Source organism: Biomphalaria glabrata, chromosome 17 (genome assembly GCF_947242115.1).
Source record: "Biomphalaria glabrata chromosome 17, xgBioGlab47.1, whole genome shotgun sequence".
NCBI lineage: Eukaryota > Metazoa > Mollusca > Gastropoda > Planorbidae > Biomphalaria > Biomphalaria glabrata.
In genome coordinates, this window is record NC_074727.1 from 21,482,871 (window position 1) to 21,500,823 (window position 17,953).

A 17,953-nucleotide genomic window follows, 5' to 3' on the forward strand; every position below is an offset into this window, starting at 1 on the left:
GGATCGTGTGGGTCTTGAAAGCTCATAAGTGCAATTAACAATCCTAGATCTTTTTGTAAGTGTCAATATTATGATTGACATCTTATCTTATCTTATAAATTACAGATGTTCTTTAAAAAAAAGATAATGACATCCTACTGGTATCCAAGTTTTAAAACCTTATCTCCAGCTGGAGTAACCTGCCCAGTGTGCTGCCAAACATTCCGGGCTCACATAGGTCTCACCAGCCACACGAGGAGGCACAAAACCCCAGTGCAAAGCCCTCAGCCCCCTGGATGACAAAAGTGGTCATCATTGAACCACGATGGACCAATTATGATAAGAATTGTACCTATATCTTTATGTTGCTCCGAGTACTTGATTGAAATGCCTCTATTTAACTCGCACCTTCGCGGAAACTTCTTTGTGGGCTGGTGGAATCTGAGTGGACACGGATCTCGAAAACGGCTCTAACGATTTTCCTAGAAATTCGATAATTGCTCTATATCGTTGGGAAAGGAATTAGTAACTCCTTGGCCACACGAGGAAAACTCCAGTTTGACCGTTATCATTTTTTAAAGTAAAAAAAAAAAAAAGAAAGAAATTTAAATTTGGCGCGAGAACTAGAAAATATTTTGAACGGACTCTACGTCTTCGGGTATTTCCGTCATATTTGTGCCTGTAATGAGTTAATGTTCAGGAAAATTTTGTGCATCTTTTTCTAAGTTTAGATATGAGTACCGGGATGACCGATCCTAGCTCGGTTCTATAATGCATTTAATTTATTACTTACTGAAATTTGGTTGAAAAAAACATGACTACATACAATGGATTTTTTAAAATATAATACACTGTCGTAAAGTATTTAGTGGGCAATCGAAGAGCAGGACCATGTGCTCATAATTGCAAGGTTAGCAGATGCTATATATTTATTTAAAGATTATACAAGTTGATTTTCTTTTAATTAGGAATTACATTTTGATGGCAATAAAAGGAAAATGAAATTAAATAATTCTAACTTCAATTAAAAGAAGCTTTTTGGTCACCATTATTTGTTGAATAATATTAAAAGACAATCTTTCTCAAATGGCATTAGGTGTAACCAAAAACAAACAACAAATGGCAGTTATAATGTGAAAACCTTTAGTTACTAAAGAAGAATTAAAAAAAAATAACATTAGATGTAACCAAAATAAAAAAAAAAGAGCAATTGTATAGTATAAAAGCTTAAATGATTTTAATTCATTGAGGAACGTTTAATATATTGAATATAAATATTAATAGAATATTTTTATTTCAACCATTTTACTTTCACTTCAAGACATAAACTTGTATAGAAACTTGCTTACACACATTCATCTCATTGTGAGACAGACACACTAACAAGATATAATGTGAGCTATGTAGTCATCAATTTATAAAGTACAATTACATTAAACATTAGTGTAAAAGTCCTAATGATATTACTCACACATTTGACTACTTTATACAATGTTTAGAATTTAGCCCTTTAGTAATAGTGAATATAAGCCTAGAAAAAGAACTGAACTTGCACAGCTAAAGAATTTTGTTTATCTATATTTTAAAAAAAATTCTTTACTTTACTTAGAAATGCTAGCAATCTACTGGATTGCTTGACTTTTATCTCATTCCCCTTACTTAATAAAAATCAATCAATGTATGATCAATGCCTTTCAAACAAATATCATAAATAACATTTTTTTGTGGCTAAGAAGGCAAAAGAACTAATGGCACAAAGAGATACATAGCATTATTAAAAAGAACATATAATAAATGTAATAATCATACATAAACCATTTTTACCTAAATGTAATGACAATACATAATACTTGGTTACTTCAATGTAATGATAATAGATAATACTTGTAATGACCATACATACTTCATGGTTACATAAATGTAATGACCATACATACAACTTGGATACTTGAATGTAATGACCATGCATGATATTTGGTTATCTAAATTTATTAATTGTACATAACACTCAGTTACTTAAATTTAATGGTATTAGAAAAAAAATGGATATTTAACTGCAGTATTAAACAAATACTACAATACCCAAGAGTTTCCTAGAGAACAAAAATAAATTGATACAAAAATATAATGTTGGTGCAAAAAAGATTTGATTCATGAACAAAATACATTTTGAGAAGTTTCACCAAATGTTCACTATCATTAGATCACTTTTGATCTCTATGATCTCCATTTGTTTCAATGCATCGATTTTGTAGAAATGTAACACATATTTTTGTTTTTTATCTGATCTAATAAAACTGTTCTTTGGTAAACATATCCAAGCACTAAAGAACTCTACTTCTCCCAGACATAAATTGTAGGGCTAGAGTGGATTATTATTGTTTTATAATAAAAGTATGTCATATCCAAAGAGATAAAACATAAACAATTAGGTCTGTGGATCTTGAAGTTAGACACGCCTTAGGTACATTATCAAATCTTCCTTGAGTCAGATAAACGCTGGTCATAGAGAGTCTAACGTTGGTTCAAAGCCACGGTGCTAGCATAGCAATGTCTAATGAGGACTCACATCTCTGCTTCCCACTACCAGTTGCTATCCAGTACATCAATTCTCCGGTACAAACAGGCTGTAATAGGAATATCCAAATTAATCTTAATTTGTGTTTTTCTTATAATAAAATTTCAAACAATAATTATATTTGTATTTTAATTGATTTGCCGACATAAAATAAAAGGTCGAAGTTATATATCATTCTGATGTTCGACTAACAAATAGTTGTATTTTAATGGTTAACAAATTTTAGAACTCAAAGTTTGAACTCTGTGATGTTCAGCCTATTCATAGCGAAGTTTATTATCAAACAGAGTGCACAAACTGTTGGGATGACTTTACCCATACCACCGTAGCATTGAATTGCATATTATATTTCAGCATTAGAATGAGTTGATCTCAAGTTGAGAATATGGACGTTTTACAGCTAATACAATCCCTATTTCCCATCCCCCTTTTTTTGAAAGAAAAATGTTATAAGCCTTATTCTTGATACCTATTGGAAAGTGTTATTTATAAATAATTATAACACAATACCTATATATCTAGATCCTAGTAAAGTAGCTAACATTTGTCTCTCCTAATACTAACCTCCTTTATCTCAGTTCAACACTTCCTTCCACACAACGTTCCGGGTGTAATTTGCGTTGTCTCGGGGAAGAAGGACTTTTAAACAACTTTGTCGTTTCACTCTTGAAAAGGCCACATACAGCATACCATGCATAAAGACTGGGACTCTGAGATCAACTCCAACAAACTGGAATGTTTGACCTTGTGATTTGTGGACTGTCATGGCGAAAGCAGGGGTCACAGGAAATTGATGGCGCTGCATTGTGCATCCAAGTTTCCCCTTACTGGAATCTAGAGTGATTCTGGGAATATGAACTGCCTTTCCAAAATGTTCGCCAGTTAGAATCTTAGCAATAATTATGTTGTTACACAGTTCAGTGACAATGAGCCTCGTCCCATTACAGAGTCCTTCTGAAACATCCAAGTTCCTAAGTAGCATGATAATTGTGTTTTTTTTTAGTTTTAGTTTGTGTGGAGGCAGATCAGCGATGTCTATGGAATTTAAAAATTCTGTGGTAAATTGAAGTGTACCTTCTGACATATCCTTGATTGAATCAAAGCTAAAATAGACTTTTTCCTCTCCAGGTAATCTGTCTATAAGCTCACAATTGATTAAATTGACATCTTTGTTTAGGGGAGCCAAAATTGCCCTGTCTTTCATGTTTTCGTAACTTTTATCTGCCAAACAATCCCCATAAACTTCGTCAATAATGTTGGTTTTTGAGATGACATCTTGTGGCAGAGCTATTTCACCCATATCATTCAATGGTACTTCACCGTCTCCAATCCTTAAAAGAAACTCGGCAAAATCCGTCTCTTCTTCATCAACTCTCATATTTCTGGTTAATCGAGATATTTTAAAATGTCTCCATAAGTCACTCTTTTTAAGGGATACGTCTAAAAGCTCACTTCTGTTAGCTCGTGGCTGAATTGGAAGACATTGCCGGAAGTCGCCCCCCAAAACTATTGTTTTTCCTCCAAAAGGCTCTTTTGCATTGCCGATTGCTCTTAGTAGCTGGTCTATGGTAGAAAGTCCGTATTTTGGCAGCATTGGGGCCTCATCCATTAAAAATACATCAACTTCCGCTAACTGAGCAGCTTTCATTGATCCTAGCTTTATGTTTGAAACTGATTCAGGTGTAAGGGGCACACTGAGGCCAAATGTTTTGTGTGAGGTGCGTCCATTAGGCAAAAGAATTGATGCTATTCCTGTAAATGCCATACATTTCACATTGAAATTTCGACCCCGAAGAATGTGATAAATAGTCTTGTACACAAACGTTTTTCCAGTACCTCCAGGTCCATCAATAAAAAAACATCTTGGTCCAGAGTTATGACTTGTGACAGCATCGAGAATGGTATTCACTATGTCAAGCTGTTTCCCTCTCAGGAGTCCATACAACCGTTCCCCTTCCAGTATTGAGCTGTCGTTGTTAAGCATATCCACATTTAAATGGTTATTGACAAAGTCAATGTTGTCCATGCCAAAGGTGTTGACCCAGTACTGAAAATCTCTGCCTTCTGTGGCTTCGGTATTTAATTTGGAGGCGATAATTCGATAGGTATGATTTATCGCGTCTTCCACTCGGCCACCTGTGTGTCCTATTTCTAGAAGAAAATCTTCAGCCAGATCTGCTTTGAACATTTCCCAAAGTCTTTTTGGATTTTCTGGAGATCCAAATATTAAAATCTGTGTAAATAGTGTTCTCATGGCTCTAGGCGTTTTTGACATAGCCGATTCCTGCAGACCATCGATCCACTGTTGGTCATCATAGGCAAGCCCTCGAGCCAGACACGCTTGCTTGAACGTGGCATGCCTGATACCATTAAATTTAAGAAGTTCGTCAAAACTTGTAGCGTCATTGACGTGGTACAAAAGCATCCTGAGATGGTATAACTCTGGCTGGGCAACAAAATTAACGCTGTGGATACGACCAATAACATTGATTTGTCGAAGCCTCTCAACCCATTCACTTTGCCTTCCTATCCATTTAAAATGCTCGGGCATCTGCCAATAAAAATGGTAAATAATTTCTTCATCTTTTCCAGCAAGGCGGTTAGCTTCTTCTTTTTGCTTCTTGGTAGCATTGGTTTTGAAATAAGACTCCAATGTGGATCCCTTAATGCCAGTATCCGCCAGATCTTCTTGCACATTCACAATGTCTGACATTCGGTAGTGACCAGGAAGATGAATGTCAAGACGTTGCACTACATGGCTCTTCTTTTGGAGTTCATTTCCAGATAAACGCCAGCAAGCCTCCGGTGGTGTGATGCACCGCCCTTCAATGTATGTGTCTGGTTCATTATAATTTATTCTTTTTTGCTCCTCCACAATTTTAATATAGGCGCAGTCATGTCCTTTGTAAATATATTTGTATAAATATTTCACTGCTCTAATGCTTCCAACAAATTCAACGTTTATGTGGCAATTGAAAAGTTTCAGCAAATATGCATTGTAAGGAGCCACGTGGCGGTTGTCTCTGGTTATTCTTCTACCAGACTTGTCTTTTCGGTAGACAGCTAGTTCGTGAGAAAATTCAGGGCTCTGCTGGTCCAGTCTGGAATCATACCGACGTCTTAATTTTGGTTTTTCGTCGTCAACCAGTGATGTTGTTTCTTGAAAAGGTTTGGGGAAATCGAAACGGCAGTGAATTTTTCCATTGTGGTTTTTCATGCATGACGCATATAAGTCATGTTCACCGCAAGGATTATGGATCATCCATTTCAATACCAGTTCTCGCAACTCAGGATCTGTGTTGTCTGGGATCTCAGCAGAAATTAAATCATCTAGCTCATCAGGATTGTGCACTTTGTCTTCCGATCTCATAATTAGTAAAAGATGCATGTGAGGGAGACCACGCTTTTGAAATTCAATAGTATAAACATAGGCTGCTACTTTCCCAAAGATTTGTTTCTTGTACAATTCCTCAATAATGGTTTCAAACTTCAGCTTTGCTACTCTCGCAACGAGATCAGGACGATCTTGAGCTCGCTGCTGAATAACAAACCCTTCCTCGGTAACAATACGGGCAGCTTCTTTTATTTCAGGCCATTCCGGATTACATGTCATGGTTATAAAGAAGTCTGGTGAACCGAAGCGTCGTACTATAGCCATGGCGTCTTCAAATTGTTCAGCATAGTATCGTGTTGAGCCTGGGAAGGAGGATGGTAAAATGATGGTTTCACTAACAACAGCATCTTTCTTTTCAGCCAGTTCTTTAAGAAAGTTAGACACTCCTATGTATTTTTCAGCCAGAATCTTCTTTTGGTTGGACTTGATCCACTGGATGCGATCGCGTTCGACTCTAATAAATGTGTCAACCAGATACTGCTGAAACAGTCGGCCACCAAAATGTAGTGCGTTGAATTGTGTTTCACGTAGATCAAGATCGCTTCGATCTTTTTCAAGTGGGAGATTTTTGGTGAGTCCTTTGCGATAAGCAATACGGTATTGTGCCATTTCCAGTCTTGTTAGATGCTGCCGACTGGGATAAGGCTGTTGTAGCTTTAGATCCACAGAATATCCAAAGGTGCCTTTAGGATAAAATAATGGATATGTGAAGGGCTCTGTTCGTTTGTCTGTGTTCTTTAAAGTAACTATTTCTTTGCCTCGCTGATGTACAACCATTTCATTAGCTGGAATGCTTTGATCAGCATTCAGTGTCAGCACAGCACATACTTCATTGGATGAGGGGACATTGTAGCGCCTGATATCAAAACCATCAGGATTAGTAAACAAAAGTCGAACATGTGGAGGTGCTATTCCGTTTGCTGATGCAAGTTGTCTAGTTTCTGTCTCCACTTCTCTCATCATTTTAAATGCCTGAGCGAAATAATTGACGGCGCGTATGATTTTCTCCAATCTATTCATTAAGTCTTGGTTGATGTCACTATTGTATGGATGATGAATTCTTTCATTCACAGCATCGTCGGGATCCAGAAAGTAGAGCTGACCATATTGTGGTCTTTCGTAGTCACCATTTGGATTTTGTGTTGGATGAACAGCCAAATTTATTTTATGATAAATCATCCCTGCTGCGATGAAACTATAAATGCCGTGGCTATTAATTGTCCTGTCGTCATCCACATTAAATGATGCCAATGAAAAGCATTTAAATTTCGTATCTTCTTATGAAATTCCTGTGCCAAAGGGTGCTGACCTAAAAACAAAATAATTAATTCATTTGGAAAGATAGGAGCTTCCAGGGAAATTCGACCATGTAAACAGCAGTCCCCGAAGGAGTCTCTGTTAACTTTGTTGCCAACTCTTTCCTCTGGAAAATGTATCGCCTGGCAATGTATGCATGTAATTGTAAAGGGGCCCAATGATCTATAGTTAACACTTGAGTTCACTGCGCTCTTGTACGTTTGTACTTTAGTTTTCTCCAAGGCTGCTCTTCGTCTTGCGTCACGCCGTCTTTGTTCCTCCAAACGTTGGTCCTCTTTTATCTTCGTTTCTGCAGATAACCTTAGTGTTGCCCGCTGTCTCATTTCTTCAAGTCTCTCATTGCGTTGTTCGTCGGTTTCTTCAGATAATCTTATGGCTGCCCCTTGTCTCATTTCTTCAAGTCTCTCGATGCGTTGTTCGTGGGTTTCTTCAGATAATCTTATGGCTGCTTGCTGTCGCATTTCTTCAAGTCTCTCATTTCGTTGTTCGTGGGTTTCTTTAGATAATCTTATGGCTGCCCCTTGTCTCATTTCTTCAAGTCTCTCGATGCGTTGTTCGTGGGTTTCTTCAGATAATCTTATGGCTGCTTGCTGTCGCATTTCTTCAAGTCTCTCATTTCGTTGAGTAGGCGTTTCATTATTTGTTCGTTGTAAAGCACGATTTTGCATGTCATAAAGTCGTTTGGAATATTCTGTTGGAGACTCAGTTTCCAGTCGCTGTGAAGCTCTTCGTCGCAAGTCGTCAAGTCGCTTAGAATATTCTATGGGAGTTTCATTTACATATCGTCTTGAAGTTCGTTGTCGCATGTCGTCAAGTCGCTGAGAATATTGTGCGCATGTTTCTGCTTGAAGTCGCTGTGAAGCTGTCTGTCGCAGATCCTCAAGACGCTGAGAATATTGTGCGCATGTTTCCGCTTGAAGTCGCTGTGAAGCTGTCTGTCGCAGATCCTCAAGACGCTGAGAATATTGTGTGCAAGTTTCCGCTTGAAGTCGCTGTGAAGCTCTCTGTCGCAAATCCTCAAGTCGCTGAGAATATTGTGTGCAAGTTTCCGCTTGAAGTCGCTGTGAAGCTCTCTGTCGCAGATCCTCAAGTCTCTGAGAATACTGTGTGCAAGTTTCCGCTTGAAGTCGATGTGAAGCTCTCTGCCGCAGATCTTCAAGTCTCTGAGAATACTGTGTGCAAGTTTCCACTTTAAGTCGTCGTGAAGCTCGAAGTCGCAGATCCTCAAGTTTCCTTAAACGCTTCTCAGAATTTTCTAGTTTGACGATATTTCTAATAACTGCATTTGCTCTAGTTGAAGCTTCTCTGAGATTTGTCGTATTTGAAGGCTGGTGATTCACTGGAGACTGGCAATTTATTGAAGCTGAAGACTGGTGATTTAATGAAGACTGGCAATTTATTAAAGTTGAAGACTGGTGATTCACTGGAGACTGGCAATTCATTGAAGTTGAAGGCTGGTGATTTAATGAAGACTGGCAATTTATTAAAGTTGAAGACTGATGATTCACTGGAGACTGGCAATTCATTGAAGTTGAAGACTGGTTATTCACTGGAGACTGGCAATTTATTGAAGTTGAAGACTGATGATTCACTGAAGACTGGCAATTTATTGAAGTTGAAGACTGGTGATTCACTGGAGACTGGCAATTTATTGAAAATGAGGGCTGGTGATTCACTGGAGACTGGCAATTTATTGAAGTTGAAGGCTGATGATTCAATGAAGACTGGCAATTTATTGTAGTTGAAGGCTGGTGATTCAATGAAGACTGGCAATTTATTGAAGTTGAATCCCGTTCATGTAAAACCAAAGAAAGGCGAGGGACTTTAGCTGGATCAGCGTTGTTGTTTCCTTCTCTAGATTCTTGGTTGAAGTTGAATAACTGACGTTTTCTTGGCCGCGGCATCTTCCTAATAGCAATGGATTAAATTGGTGTTTTTTTTGTAAAAATATAATTGGTATACTATATTACACTACTGAATATTAAAATTCCGAATAATAACGTTATATCAATAAATATTAACTTTATAATAACAATTAATAAAATAATAAATAATAATGCTTACATAAATAATAGTATTAGTAATAATAGTATTAAAATGTGTGCATTATATTAAAAAAAAAACATTAGAGCTATGGCAAATGAAATGGACGTTCACACCAATTCCACTCCACAATTGCATGTGAACATTTCTACCCCATAGATGGATTGTATTGACTCATTGGATTTAACTGTTTAGTGGCCAATAGCTAGATCTAGATTTGTTGTTTTGTGGCCAATAGCTGGATGATCTGTTTTGTGGCCAATAGCTAGATGAGCTGTTTTGTGGCCAATAGCTAGATGAGCTGTTTTGTGGCCAATAGCTAGATGAGCTGTTCTGTGGCCAATAGCTAGATGAGCTGTTTTGTGGCCAATAGCTAGATGAGATGTTTTATAACCATTCCCAACAAACAAAAGAAAAGTATCATGTTGCTGCTTAGGGATAAGTCACCATCCTCTAGAAATCTTATTAGCCTACGTCGTAAACCTCCATCTATTGTGCAAGAATAATGGCGAGCAACATAGCAGTTGCATCCCCTGGGAATCTAGCTGTCTTGAATCAAGATCTAGATTTAGACGTAGATTCCAGAATCAAAATCCATAAGGACCATATCTATTCCTTTCGGCCTACATTCTAGCTAATTAAAGTTATGCACATAAATCAAATTCTTCTTTTCACTTACCTTATTTAACAGGGATGAAATGTTTAATTTGTAGAAACACTTGTAAACACTTGGGCGTCTTCAGATAACCACGTGCTTGATCAATTGATGTTCAGTTAAAAATGAACGCAAACACTGTTCTAAACCTTCAACTACGGTGCGCAAAATGTTGTGTCTTTTTATTCATTGAAACGCGATAAAACTTGTAGCAAAGAAATGCTTTAGTGAACGGCTGTAAGCCAGTGACGTAGGAGGTGTAAAGTTTTTTTTTCTTTTCTGCTGTGAGCCTAGTGACGTAAGCGGTGTCAAGTTTTTTTCCCATTGACGTCATATAGAAAATTTTCATTCATAAAACATTCTAGCCAAAATTAATTTTTCGATAATGAGGCATTTTCAAACCGATATAACGGTCGACCTTGAGTTTTCCCGATGTGGCCAATGAGTTGAGAATTTTTTTCTCACTATTATGCACATACCGTGAAATTTTAAAGAAAAACGTTAGAGCCGTTTTCGAAATAAAATTTATATATATATATAAATATAAATATATATACATACATACATACATACAAACAAGAATTGCTCGCTTAAGAGTATAGGATATCAGGTGACCGAGCCTCGCTCGGATGAATAATTTGTTAAGGAAGGATATATACCCGAAGTCATTTTGAGAATATTTTTGTACCAGGTGGCCGAACCTCGCTCTGTTAAATAATTTCGGAAGGTTATATACCCGAAGTCATTTTGGGAATATTCTTGTAATTACGAAAATGAACGATCGGATAAAGACTACTAATCTGAAGAGTTGTTTTAGTGTTCTGTTAGTTCTAATTGTAGGCCTAATTGTACATGTCGATTAAATTTAAAGTCTTTTAAGTCCTCCTACAGTCTAGACAAACTACAGCTCACGTCCGTCTTATAGTTTTACAATCTATCTTTTGCGTAAAACTATTGTAGGCTTACTATTATTGGCTTGGAAGAAAGTCTTTGCAATGTAACTTCTCTACGTTATAGGGTAAAACATGCACTTAGTGACAAAGAAAAATGGCGCATTTTTTCTTATTAGACTTAAATCATGGCATTAGTTTTCTAAAGAAACGTTTCCGTGGGGCACCTCTGTTACGCCAAACAATATGCTCGTTACCCATACGGGATACGTGCCCTGCCCAGCCTGACAGTCGGACTATAGGAAGTTCATACCGGCTTTTGCCATCCATCCATCCTTGTGGTACTATGGCCTGCTTTTACACATCCATCCATTCAGATCTCTCCTGGCCCTAACTCCAAGCTTTTTACCGAGGTTTATAGTTAAATCAAAAGAGGCTGCAGTGTACTCAAACTCGTTGACCGCTAGATGGATATCATGTTTAGTGTGAGCAAGTAAGGCGTAGAGAAGCTGTGTTATGACCAGTTCCTTTGTTTTGGTACAGGAGAGGTAGACACTGAAGCATGAACACATGGTAATAATTCACCAGCAAAATAATAATAATAATAAGGCTTGTCTTAGAGTCCGAAAATTAATGAGGATTGCAGCTGTGACCTACATATCTTGCCACATCCAGGGCAAGCATAACCATTGTCCGCGATGCTCGATTAAGATTTTCTTTTAGCGTCTGCGTCTGTCCTCGGCAGCAAATTTTCTTTTGGTCTCAAATGTGTATCCGCGGCCTTTGTATAGAGGGAATTCTTTAAGTCCGACAGTTACGCTGGACAGAGCAGTATCCTATATGGGAGACGAATCTTAGACGAACGCATGCCAAAGGCAGTGTTTTTTTTGGTGAGCTAAAAAGTGGTTGACGTAACACCGAAACCCTTAAAAGACCAGCTTATGGCGCAAACTTGACTTAGCTGACATAGAAGAGAGCACATGGTTGCATGCAACCTCAGAACGAGACAGCTGGAGGTCACCAGCAAAATAAACAACAAAGTAAAAGGTATCTACACCGCTCTACACAATTAAAGTGTAAACAACTTATTAAGCACTTAAAACACAATAACTAATCATATATCGGCACATTTAATTTCATTACTTTTCTTTCATAGTTCTATAATAAATCAATCTACATTAAGATGGTGCGCAAATGTTTCATTAGGTCTATTGATTCTTTAGAACTCGTTATTGTTTGCAAAGAAATATTTTAGTGTACTGCGGTAAGCCTAGTGACGTAAGCAGCGTTTTTCCCGTTTACGTCATGGAAAATTTTCATTCATAAAACATTCTAGCCAAAACTAATTTTTCGATAATGAGGCATTTTCAAACCGATATAACGGTCGACCTCGAGTTTTCCCGATGTGGCCAATGAGTTGAGAATTTTTTTCTCACTATTATGCACATACCATGAACTTTTAAAGAAAATCGTTAGAGCCGTTTTCGAAATAAAATTTATATATATATATAAATATAAATATATATACATACATACATACATACATACAAGAATTGCTCGCTTAAGAGTATAGGATAGGATTTAGATTTAAAGGCATATCATTGGAATATTATAAGGTCTAGCTAAGTCTAGTAGATCTATATATTCGCATAATCAGGATTCTCTCTCTGGAGTAGTGGGGGAATGGGCCGGTTAAAAAAATGTTTCCATTATTTTTTTTTTTTTTTAAATCTAACATTCATTAGTTATTGATAAAAAAAATGGTCTATAAGTTATATGAAGGTGGTAATGTTTTTTTTTTTTTTTAATATTTCAAATGTTGTTCTTGATATTTGCTGTTTGTACATCGTTTTTGTTTTTCAATACTGTTTTATTACTTCGTCTCTAGCTTTCTGTCCTGAAGTGTCTCTAAAGTTAATGATTTTAATTTAAGGTATTACTTTAGACTCTTATGTTCTATAACTATTTTTTCTGTTTTAGTTTCTTTAGGTCTTTGCTTTTATTGTATAGGTTCCAGACAGTGTACAGATATTTACATAGTAATCTAAGGCTGTGTGAAAAAAGAATTCTATAGTCAAAAGATGTGGATGTGGACACTTTATACCAACGGCAGATCTCCAAAAATGTGTATAAATGTAAAAATGTCTTGTAGACGACAAATTAAAACAAGTATGTTGACAATAGAGCCGTTATCGTCTGAGTTATTCAAAATATTTATTATACTGAAAACATTCATTTCTTTTTTTTTCTTTCTTTTGTGCTTGCATTTATTTGAATTGGCTTTCATTTTAATCAGCTGTGTTGATATCAAAACGAGGCCAATTCATTGTCGAACCCAAGACTATAAAGGGAAACTGCTCGCGGCCAAAGTTTAATCAAAAACCAATTAGGTCTTGATATTGGGAGTATTTTTAGCTGACCCACGTGTGAAAGCGTGATAAACCTCTACTGATAATTGAACAAGGAGGTCAGAGACCTTGAACTTTTTCAGGGTGACGTGAGACCAGAACAAAAACAAAACAAAAAAAAACACCTTGATTTATGAAAATTTGTTTTTTTTTCGGAAAAAAACAACAACCCTGCTTATATCAACTCACTCTGCCTGTCTGTCTTTCTGTCTGTCTGGTACAATATTTGTACACGTTATTTCCCCCACTCCACATTTTTGGATCAATTTGAAACTTTGCACAAATATTCACTGTCCCTAACAAAGTATGAATCAATCAAAATATTAACCAATTAATAAATTAATTTGTGGTAATTAATTAGTTTAGTTTGATATTAATTAAGGGAAATAAGTGGAACAGTACTGATTGATACAAGAGATGCTTGGCTTCAGAACCGGAGGGTTCCGGGTTCGAATCCTGGTGAAGACTGTGATTTATAATTTTGGGATCTTTATGACACCTCTGAGTCCACCCAGCTCTAATGGGTACCTGGCGTTGGGGAAAAGTAAAGTTGGTTGTTATGCTGGTCACATGACACCCTCGTTAACCGTGGGGCACAGAAACAGATGACCTGTTTGTAAAATGTTTGACATATTTCGGATGTCCCTTCAAAGCTAAAGATAATTTACTTCCTAATCCAAACCTTCCGCAGGACGATGGGGCAGCGGGCAGGGTATGAACCCTGGACTATCGAAACAACTGAACGACAGTTCAGCGCGCATACCGCACGACCAGGCAGCCATCTGCCCAGTAGACCGCATGATCTGAAAGGTAACTACTGCTATATACACTTCTTCCATTGAGTTAGGTTTGGTAGCAAAAAGGGTTAATGGTGCGTTTACTTAGAGTATTGTATTAAACACACAAATTTAAGTTAATTGATTTACAAATATTGAGATGCTGACGACGCGAAAGTCTTTTTCAAACTGAATAAATGTTATGTCATAATAAATCCTATGCAGGAAAAGGAATTACAAGTAAGATTATCTAGTGAACAAATTTCTCAGGTGTAACTATGTTCTTATGGCAAACAGCTCATGTGCAATTATGTCTAGTCTTATTGTATCTTCAAAAAAAAAATATGATGATTACGTCCTACACATGCCCCCCAGGTCAATCTAGTCATGCATGTTAATAATCAATGACTTAAACTCTGCTTAAACTCTGCTACTTCGTTTGGTTTTCCTGGCTGATTCAGGCAACCCATTTCATGCTCTAATTGCACTAGGAGAGAAGGAGTATTCGTATAAATGTGTCATTGGGTGTATAAATAATGTGTAAGTTTGTCTCTTAAGCAAATGGCTTTGTATAAGAATGTTTATTGGGCAAATGGCTAATTTTCAATGATATCCTTTAGGAAAATTGCTCATGCGTGATAATGTCTATGTGGGAATGGATTATTTGTAATTATGTCTATTGGACAAATGGCTCTTGAGTAAGGACATCTGTTGAAAAAAACAACAAAACAGCATGTGTATAAAATCCTAGAAAGAAAGCTTTTAAAAAAATTCCAGTATTTTCTCTCGGTGATTAAAAAAAAAAAGATTCTTGATAATAAGTGACACTGCCCGACTCGAGTCTCAAAGAACTTTTAAACCTCTTTACTAACGAAGGATGGCAGAATATAAAGAAGTAAGCCGGAAGCTGCTTTGTTAATGTCTCAGAACTGATTTTGGTAGACCCTACTTGTTGAAGCAACAATTCGCCACTCCTCCGATTCAAATATTCTTTTTATTGACAGTGCGTGTGTGTGTGTGTGAGAGAGAGAGAGAGAAGATTTATAGCTCAAACTAAAAGTCGACAACCAGCTTATTTTACTTACCAACGTTGGTAAATCCATTAACACATTTGTGGTCATGTGAAGCCCTCTTGAGCTAGCATCGTAGCTCTGAGTTGTCCCAGCGTGGCGAGCTGGTAACAGATTCGCGGTCATATAAAGAGGCTCCGATCTGGAGTAGTCAGGCCTTGCAGGGACCGGGGCCTTGGGCAGTCGCCATTCTATTGGTGTTTTAGGCCATTCTGAAAAGATGAAAGGACAGTAGGTAAATAGAAAGGACAAACACGTTTTGACGTACGCAATATACAAATTCGCTTGCCATTAAGGATCAACTGAAAGTTACCTTTTCCTATAAGCATATCTACACTATGAAGGAAATTTCATAGAAGATAAATAAAAGTCGTTATTGGTAGGAGATTTACATGATTTACATATCAAGTGATTAACTCTTTGCTTATATATCCGGTTTACGTTATTTAAGTAAGAAAATACAATAAGAGAGACAAAGAAGAGAAAGCGATATTGAGACATTTTAGGGCGATATAATGAGACTTATGAGAAAATTGAACATCTTAAAAAATGAAATATTATTTAAACAAAAAAGACAAAAGAAACAATTTGAAGGACGCTAAAATGAAAGATTACTGTCCACAAATACAAAAATAAGAAAAACGGGGAAAAAAAAGAAATTTAATTCTGCTATGCTAAAAAATGTCAAAAATATGATATGCTTTGTAAAATACATAGGTTATGAGCACTTCCGTATTCTGTACACCGGATATACCAGATATAACAAAATGAAAATCCTTTATAGTAATTCTACGACTAAGAAACAAGTTAACTCTACCTCCATTTTTTTTTCTCGCCCAGCTTGCTCTGTAGATGGCGTCTTGAAGGGCAGTGAAGGTGTCCAGCGTCCTTCCAAAGGGGTCCCGAACTACGATCCTGGGGTAGCGGAAGTCTTTATGCTCGTCCCACGCATCTGGCACTCGGGCAGGGATGTGAGTAGCTCCGCCGTCTGTAGACACCCTGGACACGGGCCCCAGCCGCAGAGGTGGAAATTTATGCTCCGAGGCATAGTCAGGGCCAACTGTCATGGCGTCGTCCCTTAATGAAATGAACGAGTATATCTATTCTGCTTCGTAATGAAAGTGAAAAAACAAAGACAGATCAATAAAAAAAAACATTTTCAACTGACAAAACAAGACTATTTTATTATGTATGTCCTGTTTCAAACTACAAATATATATATATATATATATATATATATATATATATATATATATATATATATATATATATATATATATATATATATATATATATACAAACAAAGGACAAAGTGTTCTGTCTAACAATAAGTACAAACCAAGACAGTTTTCTTTGCTTTAAAACGCAAAGTACTGCCCGTAGGCCATATCTGACCCGTGCTTCTGTCCGGCTCTCAAAAACGTCTGAATGATGTCGCAGAGACTTAAGGAATTAATATTTTTTTGCGGTGATACATCCCGAGACATACGTATCGCAAATGTATATGGCGCCAGGGAGATAAAGCTTAACAGTATTTAGGAAAGTCTTTTGTTTGTCTGCCCCCCCCCCCCCCCAAAAAAAAAACACAACACAACAACCTGGAATCGTAGAAAAGCAACTCGAAATGTATGTTGTCTGTCATAATATTTGGCTTTCAAATGTAAATAGATTATCTAGCACACACACAAAATGTCATAGATTATCTAGCACACACACACAACATGTCATGCCGTGGTAACTTAATCGAATTTAAAACAAATACATTTTCTATTCGACAGGTCAACGATGTTGACAATAGAAAAGTTTCTTTGCTTTAAAAATAGTCTTTACAAGGATATACTGTAGCCAGCACAACGACCCTCCAGCCTAATATTGATTAAAAGAAGTTTAATGCCCTAAAGAATCTTGTGCATATTAAAAGCAGTTAAAATATGATTCCGAAGTGTAAACCTAAATGTTTGACACAGCAGCGAATCTCTATTTTCTCAGAGATTATCTATAGTCTTAAAAAAAAAAGGCGAATAAATTTCGACGAAAAAATCGTTCTCAGAAACTTTACATTTTCTATGATGGAAAAGAGTTGTCTTTTCTTTACAAATACGAATGAAAACGTAAAGAAATGTACTTTTTACCTCTTCATTAGTATTGACCTGAACACAAAGATGAAGATGCTTTTTGCAAACTCAACGAGTATGTTTTTTTTTTTTTTTTGGGGGGGGGGTGAAACAATCCAGGACTAATAAATATAGGAAAAAAGAAAGTAAAAAAACAAAACAAAACCAATTTCACTTGAATATTATTAATCCGACACTTTTTTTTTTAGTCCGACACACTCAGTAATCCGATGAACTGTCATTGACAGAGTTTCTAATCTAGTCATAAAAGAGGAATGGAGAAAGACCGTCGACAGATCACATGTTGTACCGCAACAGTATGAAAGATTAAGGGATAAATGAAAACGAAGGTGAAATCATGTAATTAAGGCTTTGTGTAGTAGTCATAGACGTATGAGCTGAAATCATGTTTTGTCATCTTCAAATGAATTCATTTTCATTTTTCGTCTCTTGTATATTTTATATCATCAAAAGCATTAGTGAAATTTTTTTTAAATCTTGAATTTTCTTGACCAATGTTAAATCAGTGTTCCGAGGAACCCTAGTTTTCCGCGGGGCCTGAACAGGTGTTCCACGAACTACCGGAATAATCAACTAGTAGGCTACCACGAGAATTAGTCTCTCTAAACTCTAAAAAAATTAGCAAAATGTTCCGCTGAATACTCCTAGTGTGCGAAGTGTTCCGTTAAAAAAAATCTTGGGAAACTCTGTGTTGAATTAACTTAACTT

At 36.7% G+C, this 17,953-nt stretch overlaps 2 protein-coding genes across 6 annotated transcripts in view; both read right to left on the bottom strand.

The window, feature by feature from the left end:
* LOC106067373 (uncharacterized) overlaps positions 1-17,953 on the bottom strand; it is an 84,382-nt gene that overhangs the window by 61,947 nt on the left and 4,482 nt on the right. For 3 of the 5 annotated variants that reach the window (XM_056015691.1, XM_056015692.1, XM_056015688.1), the window contains exons 2-3: positions 15,928-16,215; positions 15,126-15,322 (exon numbers count right to left, since the gene is read on the bottom strand). In XM_056015691.1, coding sequence (XP_055871666.1) covers positions 15,126-15,322; positions 15,928-16,177 — 447 coding nt within the window. In that variant the 5' untranslated portion in view covers positions 16,178-16,215. Of the gene's footprint in view, positions 1-15,125; positions 15,323-15,927; positions 16,219-17,953 lie in introns of all 5 variants that reach the window. The other 2 variants (XM_056015690.1, XM_056015689.1) reach the window with 2 other exon arrangements.
* On the bottom strand, positions 957-6,939 carry LOC129923663 (uncharacterized). The gene is made up of 2 exons (XM_056015693.1): positions 3,122-6,939; positions 957-2,606 (listed from the first exon to the last, which is right to left on the bottom strand). Exon 1 carries the CDS (start codon positions 6,912-6,914, stop codon positions 3,132-3,134), a length of 3,783 nt encoding a protein of 1,260 aa, XP_055871668.1. The 5' UTR covers positions 6,915-6,939; the 3' UTR covers positions 957-2,606; positions 3,122-3,131.

What these genes read in the sequence shown, in the direction of transcription:
- LOC129923663 (XM_056015693.1), bottom strand. Translation starts at nt 6,914, where the DNA reads ATGATGAGAGAAGTGGAGACAGAAACTAGACAACTTGCATCAGCAAAC.